The 20,678-nt window shown below is 40.3% G+C and overlaps 1 protein-coding gene across 4 annotated transcripts in view; it reads left to right on the plus strand.

The window, feature by feature from the left end:
• KYAT3 (kynurenine aminotransferase 3) overlaps window positions 1-18,703 on the plus strand; it is a 32,079-nt gene extending 13,376 nt beyond the window's left edge. For 2 of the 4 annotated variants that reach the window (XM_067538514.1, XM_067538516.1), the window contains 10 exons: window positions 900-1,049; window positions 2,190-2,276; window positions 3,809-3,934; window positions 4,033-4,153; window positions 9,685-9,761; window positions 10,203-10,292; window positions 11,018-11,204; window positions 12,382-12,455; window positions 13,027-13,113; window positions 14,164-18,699. In XM_067538514.1, coding sequence (XP_067394615.1) covers window positions 900-1,049; window positions 2,190-2,276; window positions 3,809-3,934; window positions 4,033-4,153; window positions 9,685-9,761; window positions 10,203-10,292; window positions 11,018-11,204; window positions 12,382-12,455; window positions 13,027-13,113; window positions 14,164-14,226 — 1,062 coding nt within the window. In that variant the 3' untranslated portion in view covers window positions 14,227-18,699. Of the gene's footprint in view, window positions 1-899; window positions 1,050-2,189; window positions 2,277-3,808; window positions 3,935-4,032; window positions 4,154-9,684; window positions 9,762-10,202; window positions 10,293-11,017; window positions 11,205-12,381; window positions 12,456-13,026; window positions 13,114-14,163 lie in introns of all 4 variants that reach the window. The other 2 variants (XM_067538513.1, XM_067538515.1) reach the window with 2 other exon arrangements.
• The last annotated feature ends 1,975 nt before the right edge of the window (window positions 18,704-20,678 follow it).

Below are 20,678 nucleotides of genomic sequence, written 5' to 3' on the forward strand. Positions count from 1 at the left end.
GTCTCCTTCTGGTTTGCTGATTTTCAACCTTTAACCTTCACTCCCATCTTTTTTCCTCATTCATTGTCCCAAGAATTTAGTTGTGGCCTGGGTTCAGTGTCCCCTTTGGTCTAGTTCTGGCAGGCCTAGTTCTGGCAGGCCTAGGCCTGCCCATCCCACTACCCCCAATAGGTACTAAGCTGGGCTTTTCCTCTTTTATTTCCTGCCTCCAGGCTTGACAGTTCTCATAGGTGTAATGGGTTGGGGCTTACTGAGCCCACAGGCTCTCATTAACCTCCTCCCAGCCAGTAGGGGGCCCGTATACCCCATCACTATACAGACAGATGGGGGAATGCAAGGAAAGAAAACAATAAGACTTCGCCCTCTCTGTGTCCCTAAATGGAGAGTGGATAAAATGAGGTAATATATCACCCTTCATAACTGGGCGAGCACACCAGGGGCTCCTGGAGCTGCCCTGGGGTAGGATGGTGCCTAACCGGCATTATAGAACTCCAAAAGCATCAGATGTAGAAAGAATTGCCTGGTTGGAATCAAGAAATTGAACCACTCCTCCTTCCTTATCACACACAACCCCCTTTAAAGCCCACTAGCGATCTTAGGATAAAACTGCTGGAAGTGTAGGGGCTCACCTTGTATTTTTCTTTGTAAAAAAACCAAAACAAAACCCTGTTTTTTATTTTTATGAGTATGAAAGAAATCAAACATTTACAGCCCAAGATCTCTTCTAAATCATACCAGTAAGCTTCTAATGGTAATAATTCTGCCCACAGTTATTTCTGTTTATTGAGAGAGAAAGCATGTATGTGTGTGTGTAGATAAATTTTGTATGATCAGTTATGTGTATTACCTGTTACTTAATATATAGCACACACTTCCAAATGTTTCTTTATTTTGAACAGGGCCATCCATTGCTGGTGAAAGCCTTGTCCCAAGTCTACGAGAGGGTTTGTGGAAGGAAGATTGATCCTTACACAGACATCTTGGTTACCGTGGGAGGATATGGATCTCTGTTCAGTGCAATACAGGGGTTAATAGAAGAGGGAGATGAAGTAAGCTTTATCTGAAATATTTTATTATGGCTATCAAAATAAAATTAACTCTGTTGATGGGTTTTGGTTTTTTAAAAAATACATAAATTGCAGTTTTATCTATTTGGCCTACGCCAAACAATTAAGAGCCCTGTCATGTAGATGAGGGGCTGGCAACATTTTCAGAGACTGGACTATATCTCAATAAGGAGACTGTCTCATGGATGCCTCCCTCCCATTCACCAACACGCAAGCATCCTCTCCTATTTGTTATACTTGTAACTTCTATATCATTGTTGCCTTTAAATGATACAACACCCACTGACTCTTATTTTACAAACTTTGTGGGCTGCTGTCTGCATCAAGAAACTAAATATGGTGCAAGGTATGTTTATTCCCAGTGTTTGAATAGCCATCATAATTCAGATTTTGTTTCAGACTATTATATGGTACCAATGTGAAGTGGGGAAAAAAAGTATGTACATTTTTAAAGTAAGGATTATACCCCAGTATTTGTTTTCCTATGTTAGGTCTCATGATTCATCCTTTCGTTATTGCTTTCTTTCCCACTGCTTCCAGATACTTGAAATGGCTTTTTCAGAGGCTGTTTTCTGTCTGTAACTGGCAAATGCTTTTTCTGGCGTGGGTACATTGGCTTTTTTCATTTTCTTAGGGCAAGTTCTGTTTTGTGTTCTCATCTTTTTGCTTCCTTCCTTGTTGCTTTGATCTTCTCTCCCTTTTTGTCTGTCACTCTTTGAGTCTTTCATATTACCTTAATCCTTGGCCATTGTTCACTATCCCTTTTGCCTCCTCTCTCCACATTTTAATACCTTTTGTGTGTCTGTCTCCAAGCACTTCTAACATTATATGCTAGTAGCAGCTCTAGTGTCTAACCTGAGAGGAAATGCCTATGTTCAATCTCTGAAGTACTACCAATATCTGTTGTTTAAGTGAGTAGTACCTCTAATTATTAGATTGAGGGGGCATTGCCATATGATGTCCTAAGATGATGACAAATTGAGCAACATCAAATCAGGGTTAAATGCCCAAGGTGCGCAGTAAATACATATGGTCAAAGTAAATCTGAAGATGTAATATGAGGTTACTACACATAATAATTTCTCAATTTTAGGACTTTCTGATTGTATGTTTTAATTTCAGGTGATAATAATAGAGCCATTTTTTGACTGTTATGAGCCCATGGTGAAGATGGCAGGAGCAAAACCTGTTTTTATCCCATTGAGATATGTATGTTGTTTTTTTAATTATTGTTATTAAACATATAGAATTCAGAATTATTTTGTGATGCTAATAACATTTGATAACCGCATTATAGAAGATTATCCCTGTCTGGTTTTTCTTAACATACAACTGTATAATAAATTAGATTAAACTGCAACAATGTAATGCTATCCAAAGCATTATAGACATAATGTTCTACAAGTGTTGTAAAGAATAGGGCCCTGTTTCTAATTTAGTTCAACTTATGCAGGCTGAAAGCTCCTAAAATCCTTTGTTTGACACCATCAGAAAAGTTTTAAAACACAAAATAATGGAAGAGTGATCACATGACCATACAGTTTATGTATTTGTTATTTGAAAGAGTTGGTTTCGGATCCTGTTCAGCAGCTTGTGAAGTGATGGGATATAGTCTCTATTCCAAAATCTGCCTACTAAATTAGGAATGATCTTCCATTTACCACAAAAAGTGGAATGACTGTTTCCTTCTTAGTTATGGAGATGAGCAATTTCTCAGTGGTTGATTTTCAAACAGCAACATTTCCAACATTTGAAAGAAAACTACTAATTAGACCCTGTCTACACTTACCTCCAAGATTCTATGGCAGTCGACGGGAGTTACACGAGCTATGCAAAAAAATTGCATAACTCCCTTTGACTTCTCTGCTTCTCTTCTGTGCGCTGTCTTCACTGTACTGTGCCACTTGTGAAGGTGGTCTTAGTACGTCAATTTCTGGATTGACTGAGCGGGTCTTCATTGATGGAGTTGATGGCGACAAAGTTGCAACTTTGCCGCCGTCAGAGTAGCCGTAGCCTTAGTTATGAAAGGATCATAAAACTTGTTCTTTGAAAAAAAATCTAAAAAGATGGGTACAGAAGCAACCTAATATATTATTCTTCCACCCTATGGAAGGCACTGTGCCTGCACTGTGCCTGTGCAGTTGAGCTCACATAGTTTTGTGGGAGGGAGGAGGCAGAGCTGGGATGACTGTTGTGCAGCTAGTAAAATCCTGAGGACTTGCAGGGATTTCCCTGTGTAAGAAGTGTTGACCTTGTCATCATGAACTTAGTTGAACTCCAGCTCTCCAAAACCCACGTGAGGGAGCTCTTGGGTCAGCATGGGCATGGAGGCCATAACATTGGGACTTTTGCCACATTGAAGACAGAAGTCCCAGGAAATGCTGTGAAGGGTCTGGGTGTTCTCATGGATGCTCTGGCTCTCCAAGGAGGCCCTGAATTTGATGTAATTTCCATGTGGATTTCTGGACATCTCATCATTTTCCATCCGTCTAGGTTCTTATGTTATGTCTCTCACTGTAATGTGAGACTGTCTGAAATGTAGAAGGGTCATGCTCCTACCTGCTCCATGATTGGCTGAAGCTTTCCCCCCTTGATTACATGTTGCAGCAGATATTCTGTAGCCTCAAGGGCACAGATAGTTCCTAACTTTGGTTTCCTGTGGGCTTTCCATGGGGAAAGACATGGTCTGGGCTATAATTTGTGTTGCACTTAAGTAATACAGACATTTATTCCTATTCTAGAAAACTGTTTTTGGCAACTCTGCATCTAGTGCTGATTGGGTCTTAGATCCCACTGAACTTGCAAGTAAATTTAATTCCAGAACAAAAGCTATCATATTGAATACTCCTCACAACCCTATAGGCAAGGTAAGACTTCCATTCTAGTTTAACATAGTAGTTACAATTTCAGAATGTGTCTTAAATACATTGATTAATGCATTGGCCTTTGCTTTCTTGCATTCTAGGTGTATACCAAAGAAGAACTCCAGGTAATAGCTGATCTCTGTATTAAACATGACACCCTGTGCATCAGTGATGAGGTGTATGAATGGCTGGTGTACAAAGGAAATAAACACATTAAAATAGGTACTGATTTTTTGTATGGCCATGCAGACAGTTGTGGAAGGATATCATAAATGAGCATCTCAAAGATAACTGATGCTGTCTAGTAGTTCAAACCTTAATTTTGGTTTAGTTTAAAATGATTAAACTCTGAGGAATGTCCTTTATTTTCTAAATCTCTATTTAAAGACTAAAGGTAGAATTTTCAAAATCATCTAAGTGACTAAGGAGCACAAGTGCCATAGAAGGCGAATGGGACTTATGCTCCTAAATCACTTAGGTTCTTTTCAGACTCTCACCCTAATTCAATTCTTTGTTGCCACGAAATGTATAATAATCACTGTTTATGTATCTACATCTAAGTGATGTGCTTTGTTGCAGAGCTAATGGAGGGAAGGGAACAGGAGCTAACTATCCTGCAGCTCTGCTGACATAATCAGTGAGGCTAGTACATAATAAGGAAACCACATTATTGTTTGCCCCATAATAAACAGGAAAAAACGATTGGCCAAAGGTAAAGGACAAAATTAGTAGAAGATATATTTCCTTCCCCCTCCTCCCAAGCGGAGGGTATTAAAAATAAAGGACAGTTTAAACAGTGAAGTCACTCTGGGCTCTTTGGAGACATGCTTCAGTAGTTCTCTCAGGCAGAGTTACTATGTGGACAAAGTAAACCATTGCAAGGACAAAAGAGACAACTAAACATATAATGCTATCAGTGTCCCTGCAATAGTTTCCTTTTGTAGGGCCTGATCCATCTCCTATTGGATCAATGGAAGCAGTTCCACTGACTTCAATAGGAACTGGATCTTAGTATAGCCACAACCGGTATATGCTGCCACCAATCCAAACCCATTAGGACCAAATTCTGCAAACACTTTTTACATGGGCTTAGTATTATGTTTATGAGTACTTCCACTAAAGTCTATGGGATTGCACAGGTGCTTAAATTAATCATGAGTAAATGTTTGGAGAGTTATGGCCTTAGTTTGAATCCTAGTTAGTGGCTTATGTGGAATTTATTATTAAGGATTATCTTCTCAGCTATACAGAGGTTCAGGTTTTGGTTCTGGAAGAAGCTACTTGCATGAACACCCAGCTTTTTCAGTTAATGGACTCTGGAGTTACACAGATCTATGTTATCATAATGAAGATGAATTTTAAAGCAAAGCAGCCCTGTTGAGATTAAACTATTAACCCAAAAGGCATAAAATTAACTTTCCTGCGAGTCAGAAGAACTGTGTTCTGTCCCTGGCTTTGATGCTAATCTAATGTATGACCTTGAGCAAACCATTTCACCGCCTCATGCCTCAGTTTCGCCATCTTTTAAAGTGGCAATGATCTCCTCCTTTATAAAGTGCTTTGAGATTAACAGATGAAAACCACTAATTTTTATTAATGATAAAATTGATATAATCAGCTCAGAATAAGCAAATATTGTGCTTTGTCTACAATGACTTTGGAATACTGGTAATTAAGATGAGTTTAGTGTAAGTGAATTAATGTATTGCTTTCTGCTTGCTGAACATGCAGTCCTTTTGCATGCTCAGCTCCCAATGATGTCAGTGGGATATGCAGGCCACAAGTTTGGTTTTTTGCTTTCTAATGCTATTAAAAAGAAATCCTATTTTTAGGGCCAACCTGGCAGCCTAGTTTTAATGCCTCCAGGAGACCTGTCATCCACTGGGACATGGAGGAAATAAACTCTTTTATTAGTATAAATTTGTTTTAATATTTTGAAGGAAAAAATACCAGATGAACAAAAAGCATTTTTATTGTACAACATAAAATGTACAATTTCACTCAAGTGAAAGCTTAGAGTGTTAGTCAATGGGTTTAGCTGCACACTGTCTAACAGATCACCTGAAATTATCTTACAATTTATTGTTAAAACCTACTAACCGTAAAACCATCAGGGTAAAAATGTAACTGATAGTCATTTTACTAAAAGAAGCAAAACTTTTTTTTAACTTTAGCTTCTTAGTTTTTATAACTGTACATAAAAATAATAGAAGAAAAAAATCCACTATTTCAATATTTAGAATCTGCAATGTTTTTATATTAAGCTTTACATATTCAATCAAATGCAGTGACACTTCTTACATGAAAGCTGGAAAATGGATATTACAGAGGCTGGTGGTGGTTCTTTAATAGAATCTAATAGGGCTGCTAGCCATATATCATAAAATTAGCATAGTCTTTATGCTGTCATCCAAGCAGCCTTCTCTAATATAGAACACTTCATCATGTCTCTAACACTTATCTGACTTTTGTAAAGGCGCAAATCTCCTATGAGTAATGATGAAAGCTGCAGTGGTAGATTTAGAGATCTCATATCATAACTGAGGATTCTGTTAGCATTTCAACAAATTGAGTGCCAGCTCAGGTAACATGCTTATGTGTGTTACCTTACAGATAATTCCCAGCAGTTGATTGGTGTTAAAATGATATTAAAGCATACCGGGGTTAAATATAATGACATTTCCATATGGCATGGAAAAAATGCTTTCCATTCCATTTAACCCTGCATATTAATTTACTGCTTGTGAAAGTGATAGACTGCCTTTTCCCTCTCCCTGCTATTATTGTTTGGAGTGCTCTTGCAATCTGTCCCCAAGCTTGAATTCCTGGGAGTAGGTGGCAAAGCAGTCACAGAGCTGGTCTACACTTAAAAGTTAGATCAACAAATCTATGGCACTCAGGGGCTTAGCCGCAGCTTTTTGATCGACCTAACTACCACCACTTGGAGAGTTAAATTATCTCCTGTAATGGAACAGCCCCTTCTGTCACTGTAGGAAGCATCTCCGCTAAGTAGCTGCAGCACTGTAACTGTGCTGCTGTATCACCTATAATGTAGACATGGCCTAAGTAGAGGTACCTGGCTTTGAAATTCACTCCTGCTTGAAGTATGCTAGAGTCAGTTTGTCAGTCTTTAGGACGTGGTGCTTAAATATTACAATTTACATAGCTCAATAAAAGATGCATCTGTTCCAACTGACTTTTTGTTTTCAAGATTACAGGCCCACTGGAGTGAGTGAGTGATGGTTGATGGGAAGATGGATCTCTTGTTTGCTAATTGTTTTGTGTTTTACATTTGCTAAATGCTCCACAAAATGACAGTGATAGGCACTGACTCGAACCAGGTCCAGTACAGGGAGGTACTGTGAAAGCTTGCTCATGGAATTTTGTGATTACATCTGTGATACTCTTGCTTATGGGCCTCCCTAAAGAAAACCTGAGCGTTGTGCTGGGTTTGGCAATAACTTTCTAGTGTGACCATGTTAGGGTAGGATGCACCAGGACCACTAAAATCACTCAGCGTAACTTGTGTCCTCATCTGATGCGATGCGTAACAACTTTGAGACACACATCTGGGTTTATCCTATTAAGTGATGCGTGGACTGTGGTAGTCAGAAAGGACATTCCATTGAAGCAGTCTGTAAAAAAGCCTGCAACTCTACAAGAAAAGTCCTTTGCTCTACAAGAATTCAAGTGGCCTTAATGCGGTTTAGCATAAGTCACTATATATAAAACCAATTGAAGGTCACTTTAATGCTGAATGGAGTTTACACACAAGAATGTAATGTGATTTAGCAAATTTAAATTTAAATTCACTTTTAATATAATTAACTAAAAGTGAGAATTTACTTTCCTGAGTGTCCCCAGTTACCACATGTTAGATAACATGACTTAAGAACACACCTTTTTTTCTGGTGAAGAGGCACTCTGAAAGGTGAGATTGCTCATTCATCTTAGTACAGTATTTATTTGTCCAGCTAACAATTTCAGTGTAGTTGGATACCACAAAAATTGGAGAGATGGAAAAGAGCTATCAAGGTCTGTGGCATAAACCTACAGCTCAAGAACTGCCCAGAAGTGTTAAAAGAGCAAAGAACTCTGGGTACATCGACGCTGCAGCTGGGAGGTGTAATTCCAGTAAATCTGCTAGCTCTGATCAAGTTAGTGTGCTAGAAACAGCACTGTGGTGCTGCCAGCACAGGTGGCGGCTCAAGCTAGCCATGCAAGCACAGTCCTATCTGAGATCCTAGGTATGTACTCGGACAGCAGCTCAGGCTAGCTGCCTGTGCTGCTGCAGCCACATTGCTATTTTGAGCACAGCAGCTTGATCAGAGCTAGTGCCTGTATGTCTGTCTGAGTTGGGAATCACACCTCCCCCTGCACTATAGACGTGTTTTATATGCTAGATAGTCTGAACAGATCGTTTCAACCAATAGCAGCTAGCCAGGGATGCTTCTGAAAGGCTCATTCTGTAGCTCAGATCAGCTCTACAATACAAAGCAAAGCATAATTGTGTCTGTCAGGAGTGTGCAGAGGTGTAATCCCTGACAGACAGAGCTGTGTAAGCAGAAGTCCCTGGACTAGATGCAAATTATGCCGGCAAATCTGTTTTTTGTTTTTTTTAAAAAGCAGTGCACCTTTTTTCCACTCTTGGGGGAATGATTTTGCTATATTGATACATAGCACAGCTTTGCCAGGATCTCTGCATCCACACGAGGGGCAATTTGCTGGTATAGTAGTAGTCCTGGACCAGTAAAGTGCTCCTAGTGTAGGCTTAGCCTAACTCTGCAAACCTCAGTGAGGAATTCACATTCTGTAAGTCTGAAGCCATATTTTGACTCAACAGCAGATGAAATATGTTTAGGTACCTTAATATTAAATTTTGGTGGGGAGGTGCACCAATCTCTGAAATCACAAGGGTTCAACATTAATTTTTTTTAAATTAAAGCTTAAATTCTATAGAAATTGAGCAGTGCTGAGAAACACTTCGGCTGGCTGCAGGAAGGCTGACTACGTATTACAGGGATACAGTTATGAGTCTCAATAATTGTAACAGTTCAACTATTCCTGTGTATTTTATAAACTGTGAAAAAAATTGGCAGATACTACTGATTTCGAGGTAAACTGTAATCAATCCCATGATGATTATTTGGATTTTTCTGTTATCCAGTGACATCTGACAAACTATTTCATTGCCCTTTCTTTCACCCACTCTTTGTTCAAAACTTATTTTTCTGGGATAGATGTCATTAGAGTTGCTGGGATAGAAATAGTAGATGGTGGGGGGTATGGATGGCTCAGTCACCAACTGGCAGCCTTAGCAAAGTGGACAAGGCCATAGAGGATGGGGATTTCTAGGGGTGATCCCTCCAGTTCAGATTAAGCACAATGAGAGGGAAGTATAGCAGAGCTTACCCCTGGTCATGCAGCATTTGCTCTATGGAAAGACAAAGGCCTTAGTCTCCAGGACTGACAGTCTGGTACCTTTCACAAGCACAGAATTCATACTAAAACGAAAGATGTTTTCACTCAAAGTGTTTTGCCTCATTCCTTACTTTCTTTTTTGTTGATTCTTGTCTAACTTCTATTCTAAAATACACTTCTCCATTTTTCATTTAATTTAGGATTTTTTCTCCTCTTTGTTTGATTGTTTCAATATTATATTAAAATATTGCTGCTCTTAGCTAGGAAAGTTCAGTTTTTGTGATTGTATGGAACATGTCATTGGCAACTAAGTAATTTTATTTTATGTACAGCTGCTTTGCCAGGCATGTGGGAGAGAACAATAACTATAGGAAGTGCTGGAAAGACATACAGTGTAACTGGCTGGAAGGTAAGAACAAGAAGGATAAGAGATCAGTTACATAAACAACATGTATTTATCGGACCTGAAAATTGTCTGTTTTTGCATTCTATCATTCAAAAGCTTACTGCGATTTGAAAGCTTACTGTGCATCCAACTCACAAAAAATTGCAGACAGTTCACTTGGAAACACTACCGCCCTTTAATATGCACACTCTAACAATGCTCTTTATTAATTCTAAAAATAAACGCTTGTGAAAGGGAAAGGAAGGGTGAATTTTAAAAAAAATAAAACAGTTTGCTTTGCAGAAAGAGCCAAGATTGCCAAAGTATACAAAGTGTTATTTAAAAGCTGTTTCCAGTTTTGTGATAGTGGTTGTAAATGATGGCATTAGAACTAATTAAAGGTGATTCCTAATTGCTAACTTGCCTTATGTTTAAGATGTGTCTGTGTTTTGTCCTCCCCTTTAGCTCGGTTGGTCCATTGGTCCACAGCATCTGATAAAACATTTGCAAGTTGTTCAGCAGAATACACTGTATACATGCCCAACTCCATTACAGGTAGATACAGACTGGAGAGGAGAGACGTTCTGTTGTACGGTTCATTGCGTAAAGGAGTGGGGACCTCCAGGTGGTACAGTACAATACAATAAATGCAAATTAGAATGAATTTTGAGATGTCTAAATATTTTTAAGTAGTTCCTTGGGAATAAGCGTGCTGGTAGATGAGGCAAATTTGAGAGTTGCTAATGAGGCAATTTAAAAAAATACACCAGAACCTTGCAAATCTTACTGCATTAATCTGCAAAGGTGACCATTGTTGCAAAAGCCTGCCAGTCTCACTCCTTTCTCAGCAAAAATGTAATTACGAGATGCTGCAGTGATGTCTCATAGTGCTGAGAATTACTTTAACAAATAGTCTACCATTCATTTACTAGTGTGCTATCATGTATTCGCATCAATTAAAACTAAACTGTACTTCAGATTAGACTGTAAATTGTTGAGGCAAGGACTGACTTCCTCTGTCTGGTGCAGTGCCTAGCAAATCCTGAGTGGGACTTTTAGGTGTTAGAACAAACAACAACTTGTTAAAATAAATGCACAAATGACCTTTTGTGATGCAGGGATCTGGAGTGTTCGTGGGCTCAGTAAGGCCCCAGACCTGCAAAGGGATATATGTGAGAAGACCCATACATCCATGCAAAGTCCCAGTGACCGCTCCAGGACTCCATATGGGTGCAAGAGCCCACCCAAGGGAAATCTTTATATACTTATTATGTTTGCAGGAGGCTTTGGCACAGGCTCTTTGGATCGACTTTAAACGCATGGATGACCCAGACTGCTACTTTTACTCACTGTCCCGAGAGTTGGAAGGCAAGCGTAATCGGATGGCCCAGCTACTCCAAGGAGTTGGATTGAAACCTGTCATTCCAGATGGAGGATACTTCATGATTGTTGATGTTTCTGCACTTAGTTAGTGAAAGTTTATTATGGAGGGAGTGGGAGCAAACACTATAGTTAAGATTAAATGCAACTTCCATTTTAACCCCTCTTTTTTCCAGTTTTTTGGGCTAAAATTTTCTATGCGTGAACTTGACCTAGAGGTGACTATTTTTGTAAATTTCAGTGAAATCCATTTATCCATTTTTGAGTTGTGTGATTGGTAATTACTGCCTTTGTATTACTTTTTCATTTAACCAAGTCCTATGGCTGTTGCAGAGAAGATGTGAACTTAGGGTTGGGAGAGAAGGTTAACTGAATTTCTATTTTAGGAAGGCCTAGGATTTGAAAAAGTTTGAAAACTACTGAGGTGTGTCTTAAAATCCTGCAGCCCCCTCCCAACACAGACTTTCCTGTTCAGTTTTTTTCCTTAATCTAAAGTCACTTAAAACATTGGAGGCACAGTAATGCACTTTAGCTTAATCTACATTTAAAAGTCCTTTTAAATTTCACCAAAGTTTACAAATCCTTCTGAAAGTTCAGAACACCATAATATCAGAGGAAGAATTTCCCTAGAGGAATGAGTTCTAGGGTATGCCTGCCTTTAAAATGCTACAGCGGCGCAACTGCCATGGTAGCACTTCAGTGTAGTCACTACCTACGCTGATGGGAGGGATTCTGCCTATGGCATAGATAATAGACTCCCTGAGAAGCTGTAGCTAAGTCAACGGAAGAATTCTTATGATGTCTGCCCTGGGGTTTAGGTCAGTATAGCTCCGTTTGTGAGGTGTGGATTTTTCACACCCCCTGCATTAATCTGCAAAGAGATGTAACTATATCGATGTAAGTTCCTAGCGTAGACCTGGCCTCAGTCTCATATCTTCCATTGACTGCCTGTAGCAGCACTTTGCACTTACGTTAATTATACCTTTGAAATAGTTAAATATCCCAATTTTACAGATGAGGAAACCGCAGTTCGGAGAGGTTGTGTTTTGTTTTGTTTTTTGGCCCAAAGTCATACAAGTCCCTGTCTAAACCAAGATTAGACTGTGATTGGAGCACAAGATTTGGTTCAGCTCGCCTTAGTATTTGTCGTAACTTTTATTCCACAGTATCAACTGTAATAAAGAATATTGTGAGTTAAGTGTCCTTCCACTGGACTCTGAGAGGTCCTATAATATGCTCCATTTTATATTTATTCTTATTTTAGATGTGGATCTCTCTGATATGGAAGCAAATCAATGTTATGATTATAAATTTGTGAAATGGATGATAAAATCTAAGGTAAGATGTCTCTCCTACCCAGTCACTCAGATACACATTAAAAATAAGGAATATTTTTACACCTAAAACAGTACATCTGCACCTATATATGAATAGAGCTCAGATAATTACATTTTAAAGCATTGCCTAGAGGGTTAGCTGTACATATCGCTTTAACTGTGGGAATCTAGTATCTAAAATCCTGTTGAACTGTAAAATCCTACTGAAAATGTAACTTGTAGTTTTAATGCAAAACAATAAAGACCAGTCCCAATAATTGCTGTTTTCCACACTTGCATGTTTGCAGTAGGCAAGATCATGCTAACTGTCTTGACTAGGAAGTGGTTGAATTTAGGTCAGACTTAGCTAGCACATGCTAAACCTAAATTTGATCACTCTTCCTGGTAAAGATAAACCCATTGATTTCACTGGTGCAGGATTAGGCCCTTATATTCGATATGTGAATTCTGAAAATTGAGCCAATTCAATTCTAATGAAGGAAGAGGAGGCTCCAAAATCTAGGCTGTACAGTTATCAAAGCAAAAATTGACTATCTGTGTAATAGGCAAATGATAATGTTTCATCATTTCAGAAACTGTCAGCAATTCCACTTACAGCATTCTGTGGCCCAGAGACTAAAGAGCAGTTTGAGAAATATATACGGTTTTGTTTTATCAAAGTAAGTTGTTCTTGAAGACTGTTCTGAAGACTTTTCATGCTAGTTTAATCTAAAGGAGTTGTTTTGTGGTTAAGCAGTTATTTTGTTGTTTATATTGACATTTTAATAGCATTATTGAAACGTTAGTTTTATGAAGAAAGCAACAAGCACGAGTTAAAAAAATAAAACACAGGTCCATGCTGATTTGAAGCAGGGTCAGACAGTTGGGCAGAAAGTTAGCCAGTGGTGGGGTTGCAGAAACACAAAGCAATCTTGACTGCCACTTTGCTAAGGGGGGGAGTGGACATCCAGCCCCCAAAATAGGTAGCTCTGGCTGGGATGGGTAAGTGGCCAGGGCCAGTGATCCTCAGCTAGTTCCCTCCTTCGCCTCCATTGACAGGATTCCTTTGGATCACTCAACAGATTTGCAAGCTAAGGGAGCCAACACTGTGATTAAACATATTCAAAATAGGTTTGTTGGCAGTGTGGCTTCCCTGCCCAGTATGGACAGAGATAATTTCTAAGAAAATTCTAGCCAAATCAAGCTAGGGACTACTTGTATGACTCATAGGGCTATAGCCAAGTCACAAGATTGTCCAGAATATGGAATACCCGTGCTTGGGGTGGGGGAGGAAGTAATAAAGCTGTGCTATGAATTCCATGGGTATTTTCAAAACCAAACCATCTTTACGCACACGTTAGGTAAACTATGCTAGCATGACTTCAAATGTAGCGAGGACAAGACCACTATTGTAAATGCAGCAGACAGCCATGCAAATGTAATGGGAGTAATTTCTATACACATTTGATAATATTGACACTAAGGAAAGCAAAGGAGTTTTTTGGAAACTATTTTTAATGTTCAAAATTTTATAGTATTTACAAGCAATCTTAACTTTGAATTCCTTTCTTGGTGTACCCTTTAAGTTAAAGGGTTAATGGCAAATTATTGAATCCTTTGGCTATTTACAAAATACAATTGTAACTTTGTCAAAAAATACTAATATGTAATGCTGTAGAACTGGCAAATATTCTATTACCTGCAGTAATTGTGGCATTCTATGCTTGCAGCAAGACAGCACACTGGATGCAGCAGAGATGATCCTGAAGAACTGGAATAAACAGACATCTTGATTTTTATATTTGTATTAATTATTCCATCTGGTATAATTATTTTATTCATGGGTTTTTTAATTGTACTTTTAAAAGCTAATGTACTCTAAATACAGTACATGATTATTGTGAAATGGCACGTAACTCAGAGCCGACCTGCTGAGTAGCTAAAACAACAATTTATCCATTGCAAATAATGTGATCCAAGGAATTATTTTCAGTCTTTCCAAAGTATTGGCTATTTCACAAAATCATCACATACATCCACATTTTTTGAGGGAGGGGAAAAAATATCAGGGCACTGAAAAAATAAATACATCATATATTAGGGCTTAGGAGGAAAAAGTCAGAATTAGAAGAGCAAGAGCTGTAAGGGTATAGGAGCCAGTTGGAAATAACAGGATTTCAAGATGGAATGTTGGGTTTCACAAACCATCATTGCTTGATGTGGATGGAAATGAAGAAATGCTTTGAAATGGTGCATGTTAGCTGGCTCTAGCGACTTAGTGCCTATCAGCTTAACAACACACAGAACAAAGTTGATTTAAGGCCTTGTCTACACTACAAAAATAAGTCGACCTCTGATAGGTCGACTTACAGCAACCACATTAATTACTGCTGGGCTGTTGTCCACTACCCTTCTTGGGTCAGTGGGGCATAGCCTCATCTGGAGCGCTTCCATCGACCTAAGAGGGACTGTGTGGGGGAGCCCAGTCTCTCAGCTTTCCTGACAGCTCCCTGCTGGGAGCCTGGCTGCCCCAGAGGCTCCTGGTGGGCTGCCTCCCTTCTTTTCCTCCTCCCTGTTTACAGCTGGGAGCAAGGTCCAGCCACCTGGGCTTCTCGCCCCAGCTCCCAGCCAGGAGCAGGGTCCAGCTGCCCAGCTCTCCAGAGAGGAGGAGAGGGGGGTGGCAACTGAGCTCAGCCCAGCTTTCTTGTTACTTTCATGGCTCCAACTGACAAGAATGACAGACAGTCAACAGCCAATAAAAAGAAGACGGTGTTTACACAGACACTGAGTTACCCTGACTACAGGACATAAGCCTTACAGTCAGCCTAGCAGGGGAGTTACATCAGCGGGAGGAGCATTTCAGTGTGTGCACCTCCACTGTTTTGTCAAAAAAACAAAACAAAAGTCTGTAGTGTAGACCAGGCCTTAGTTAAACCAATGCAATTTTTGGTGTATAGATAGATTTAAATGTGTTAAATTTTATTACTGTTTTAACTTCCCACAGTTGTCAAATTACTATTTTTGAAAGTACTCAATCTTCAGCATTCTAAAATAGCATGTGGGGTAAGCGTTTAGTTTGATTTATATATGCATATATATAAAAATTAGAGACCTTGCTCTCTGCAATCTTTACATATACAACAATGGAATAGATCACTCCTGTAATTCCTTTTCAGCTGTTAATCAACCTATCTCCAACAACCACCTGCAACTCTACAGCAAAACACATTTAGAAACCTTAACTAAGATCTCTGGAGAACAGGAATGTTACACTGCTATGAAGGTCAATAAACTTAGCTGGAAATAGCCTAAGAGGATGAGGTGATTGATCCCTCAAGAGGCTCTTGTGATGAATGCTCTATCAGCTGCCCCCTCTTTCAAATATCAGTGAGGCTCTTACGAACCTCAAACTGATTCCCAACTGAATAGAAGTAATCCAAAGTAGCCTGCTTCTAGAGGATGATTCCTGTGTTTTTTTCCTATGGCGTTCATCCTTGTGGTCTTGCACTGTAGCATTGGAATAAACTCAGAAAAAGTTCTAGAAACGTTCCCGTCCATGTTCTAAAATTCTGAAATCACTGCTAGCTGTCTCAGGTCTTGAGAAGAATTTAGGCTCTGGCTATGCTGCAATCAGAGGTGTGGCGAATCCGCCCAGTAGGGGCATTGTGGCCCTTCCTCAGGCCCAGGCTCCGAGAAAGGCCACCTTGCTACAAAAGGAAAGTTAGCAAGTTCAGTCGCGGCTTAAGTCTGTGCCTGGTCCCCCGGCAGGGTGGGGCTGGTGAAGAGTCTGTGGACACAACACTTGGTATCTTCTGCAGCTGCAAGCCCAGGGGAGACAAGCATTCCTGGGGTGGTTAGGGAAGGGCAGAGGGGGACACAGGCCCACCTAACTCCACTGCATCCCAGCCCAGGGCCCTACCAGTGGCAAAGGGTTCTGCCACTGGGTCAGCAGGGCTCCAGCCGCAACATGCTGACACTGATGCGAGTGCAAGCTCAGCCAGACTATAGTCAGCTGCCCCTGGACTACTTCCTCCCACCCTGAACCCAGGTACCTGGAGCCAGGGATCATCCTCAGCTTCCCCAGGATAAAGGCTAGTGGAAGTCCCACCAATCCCTCGCCATTGGGAGGAACTCCTCAGGGCTGTCAGCGGATGGCAGCTCCTCCAGGTCACAGGGCCCCAGCGGGTCCTTTGGCACACAGGGCTCAGGCGGGTCCCAGACAATGGGCAGCTCCTCTAGGTCGTGTCTGGCCTCGGGGGGTCCTTCCCAGTTAGCAACCTCTGGTAGTCACTAGGGCCTGTCAGGCCCTTGAGACTCTGGCTAGATGAGGGCTTCCGCCCCACCCCAGGGTCTGGCTCAGACCACAGCCCAGGGAAAGGCACATCCTTCTCGGACAGCAACTTCCCTATGACTGAGCTGCTAGGCCAGCCTTTTCTACTTCCTCTTCCTGTCGTGGCCCTGCCTCTCTGCTCCTGGGGTCTGAGGCCTGCAGTTCCTGGATCCACCCAGCAGAGGCATCGTGGGCCTTCCTCAGGCCCAGGCTCTGAGGAAGGCCACAGCGTCTTGCTATACCGTGCTAGCTTTAATCTGGCTAACACAGCTAAAAATATAAGTGTAGAGATGGCACGGACTTCAGCACGGGTTAGCAACACGAGTACACGATTTCTGGCAAGTTTGCATAGCCTTTGCCACCGCACCTTCACTGCTGTGTTTAGCTTTGTTCACTAGATTAAAGTCTGTGTGGATACGTCAGCCCATGCTGCAATTACACCTCCAACTGTCATGTCGGCATATCCTAAATCCTACCAATCTGTGGTCATTGGCTTGATCCAACAGTGCCTTTTATCCGCAGGTAAACTGTACAACCATGGACTGGGCTGGTAGCAACAGCCAGGTTTCTCTCAGTTCCTGATCTTGGTCCTGGGCTCTCTGCCTGAACATTCTCCATTACCTCTTTAGTTACTTTGTGCTGCATTCTCAAAAAAACTCCACCAGCAATCCTTGTTAGTGGGGGAAGACTGAGCAGAGTTAGATGAGGTCTCCATGCTGAAAAAATTATTTGGGAATGAAACTGGCTCCAGGTGAGTTATGGGATACATCCCTGGGAAATTCTGAGATTCCAGGGGCATTGTGGGAGTCTGACCTTTCCTTCCAAAAATCCCATGGTCTCTGAGGTAACCCACAATACTATAGAAATCTCCGTGTGAAGTGTGCCAGGAACGGTGGGGTATCTACCTAGAAGGCTTTACAGCAGAATCTGTTGAGCAGAGTGCTACTCTGGGTGCAGGACAAGACTGTTAATGTTGTTAACATGCCTCTACTTGTACTTCAGTGAGTGCAAAACAATTGGTTCAGTTACAAACAATTCCATATTCTCTAGTGTAGCACATAGGGAGAAGGCAGATAGAGTAGAGAAAGGGAAGCCCCAAGCCCTGCGGAGGCTCAGAGCTACCATTTTTCAAGCGCAATATAGATTCTCTTTTAAAGTTTAACAAACCTGCTAATATAAATATAACGTTAAATATACAAATTTCTATATTTCTGTGAGAGAAACTAGGTTCCTATAGTATAATAGGAGTTAAATTTTACTAATCCCTTAGACTGATGATACAAAATAATACAACACTGGAATTTTGGCTTCTGACCTTAGACACAAGTGTTTCAGTACCTTACACAATTCAATAGTTTATAATTACCTATCAAAATGTAGTTGTAAATAACTATAGTGCCATATCTATATTTGAATATAGCAGATCTGGAGCATAACAAATGTAATACTGATTAGAAATGCCAATTATTTCTACAGCTTATGTTGAGATGTCCCCAAGATAGCAGTTTTTATGTCAGCACATGAGCTTTCTGAGTAATTGGGATGAATGAGTAATTAGACACATCCTCACAACAGCAATAAAGCATGGCAGATTGCTCCATGTGAATCTCACTGCCGTGTGAAAAGCTGACTTCTCTGGAAAGCCATGGTTTAACATTACTATATTTGTATTATTATAGCATCTCGGAGCCCTAGTCATGGACCAGCACCACAGCAGCGTGCTAGGATGCATGTTATCTGCTAATCTGTAGTATATATGTGAACTGGTATGTTGGAGTTGATTCAGCTGTCCCATCTACTTACTATTTCCATAAGGTGTTTGTTTGAGGAGTTTAACTTCTGCTAATGTTACAGAATGAATGTAGGCTAATTTAACAAACCATTAAAAATGAGAATTTTACATGAAAGAGTAGAAAATTTGCTTTCATTAAGGTCAAACATACAAAATAGTGTGTTCATGAAGACAGTAAGAATTCCATTGCATAATGTGCAAATGGTACCAGTAGTATCAAGAACGTAATAATTGCCAGTGGTCCGGCTAGTGCTATCACCAACAAGGGCCAGTACTGGATGCTTCAGAGAACATGGCAAAAAATTCCATAATCGACAATTACAGAATAACAAACCTTAAAATAGGATTACTGTAGCTACTGCTATGAGGGGAAAGAGCAAATATGTGTGTGGGTCTTGTCTAACCTATTAAAATGATCCATTGTTGACCAATATTGTTTAGAGTGGATCTCTCATAACCGTCATCAGCCAGCGTGGAAAACAGTTTGGCTGCTGGTATCAGCTGGACAAACCATTTTCAACATTATTGCCGAAAGCCTGATAGAGGACTGGTAAAACATGGCCTATCAGGCTTTTGGTAATGGTAATGAAAATGAATTTGTCCCTTCTACGGTAGAAGTCAAATGGTTTTCAGCTCAAGCTGGCAAGGAGAGGGCCAGCAGGGACCTACTGCTAACAATCATGGTCAGCAGTGAGCCTTTTTCATAGTGTAGTTGGGGATTTAGAGAAGCCAGGACAGGACTGGAGGACAGGGTAGAGTGACAGTGCTGATGTGGCACATGATGATGTGGCAGATGCTACTATCCACACACTTCAAAGGCTGTGTTTGGGGGTGGGAAAGCAGTACTTAATATGGTAAGCTGTATTCATTTGATAGCTCTGTAAAAAAGCATCACTACCTCCATCTAATCATTGATTCCCACTCAACACTTTGTTGAAAGAATTATCTTAAGTGGAAAAAGAAAATTTATACTGGGTATGTGTGTATTTTCTTATAGTTCAGATTCCATTTATTTCAATTATAGACCTCAATTTAAAACTGAACTTTATTACACAGCATCTTAATACAGCAGCAGATTCAATAGTAATATTTTAACAGAAAAAACTGCAATCCATTTTTAAAAAGTCATTTAAAAAAAATGTAGTGTTGAATCTGTTTTGACTTCTGCACTTTAGTGCAGATTTACAGTGTCTGCAGATTGCAGTGTTTTCTGTGAAATGGAAACTCCCATTCCTTCTGATTCTAAGGAAAAACATCTGACAGTGATTCCGTGTAGCACTGTCTTATTGAATCTACACAGTGACAGACAAAAATAGCTCTCCACCAACCCTGGTGAAAAGGGTGTTTTCTCTCATTATCCTAATGACAGTTAAGAGGGCTTTTCAATCATGCTAACTTACTCCATTGAGCTAATGAAAATTAAAAATATGCCCATTTTCTCCATCAAAACAGGGCCTAACAGGTATGAACTATCCCCTTCGTCTCCCATCAATGGGTTCTCAACTCACAGTCTATTTGTGACAATATAAGAATTTCACTACTGATCATTTCTGAAACATTCACCCAATGCACTTTACCTGAATATGATACTCCCCTCTTACCTCCGTAAACTCTTCCCCAGCTTTATTTTGTATATGTGAAAAGGGTTTCTGGTATTCATCCTGACCCAGGAAGGCTCAAGTCAGGCAAGACCATGGATTTTGCATGAGTTGAAACAACGGACGCTTCCATAGTCATCTCTGGCAAAGAACATAGTAATCTAACACATTGCTGCGGCTCAGTCCTCATCAGTGAAGATAATACCATAGGTTAAAACTTTCTAAAGTGGCCACTGATTTGTGGATGCACAACTTGAGACACCATGCATCTGGTTCAACTTTCATTGTTCACTCTAAGTAAAATTTAAACATGTACATGTTTGCAGAATTGGAGCCACATTTCCTAAATCGGGCCTTTACTAGGCCCAAAACGCATATATTGGTACCTAAACCAACATGGCATGACTTTCAAAGGTGCTGAGGATTTGCAGATACAAGAGAAAATGGAATTGTAATTTGTGCTTTTCTAAATTATCTGTCTTGAATCAGCAATCTGTCTTAACTCCCAAGGAGTGGGGATTTTGC

Source organism: Emydura macquarii, unplaced genomic scaffold (genome assembly GCF_026122565.2).
Source record: "Emydura macquarii macquarii isolate MOO-44397 ecotype Brisbane River unplaced genomic scaffold, CSIRO-AGI_Emac_v2 contig_480, whole genome shotgun sequence".
Taxonomy (NCBI): domain Eukaryota; kingdom Metazoa; phylum Chordata; order Testudines; family Chelidae; genus Emydura; species Emydura macquarii.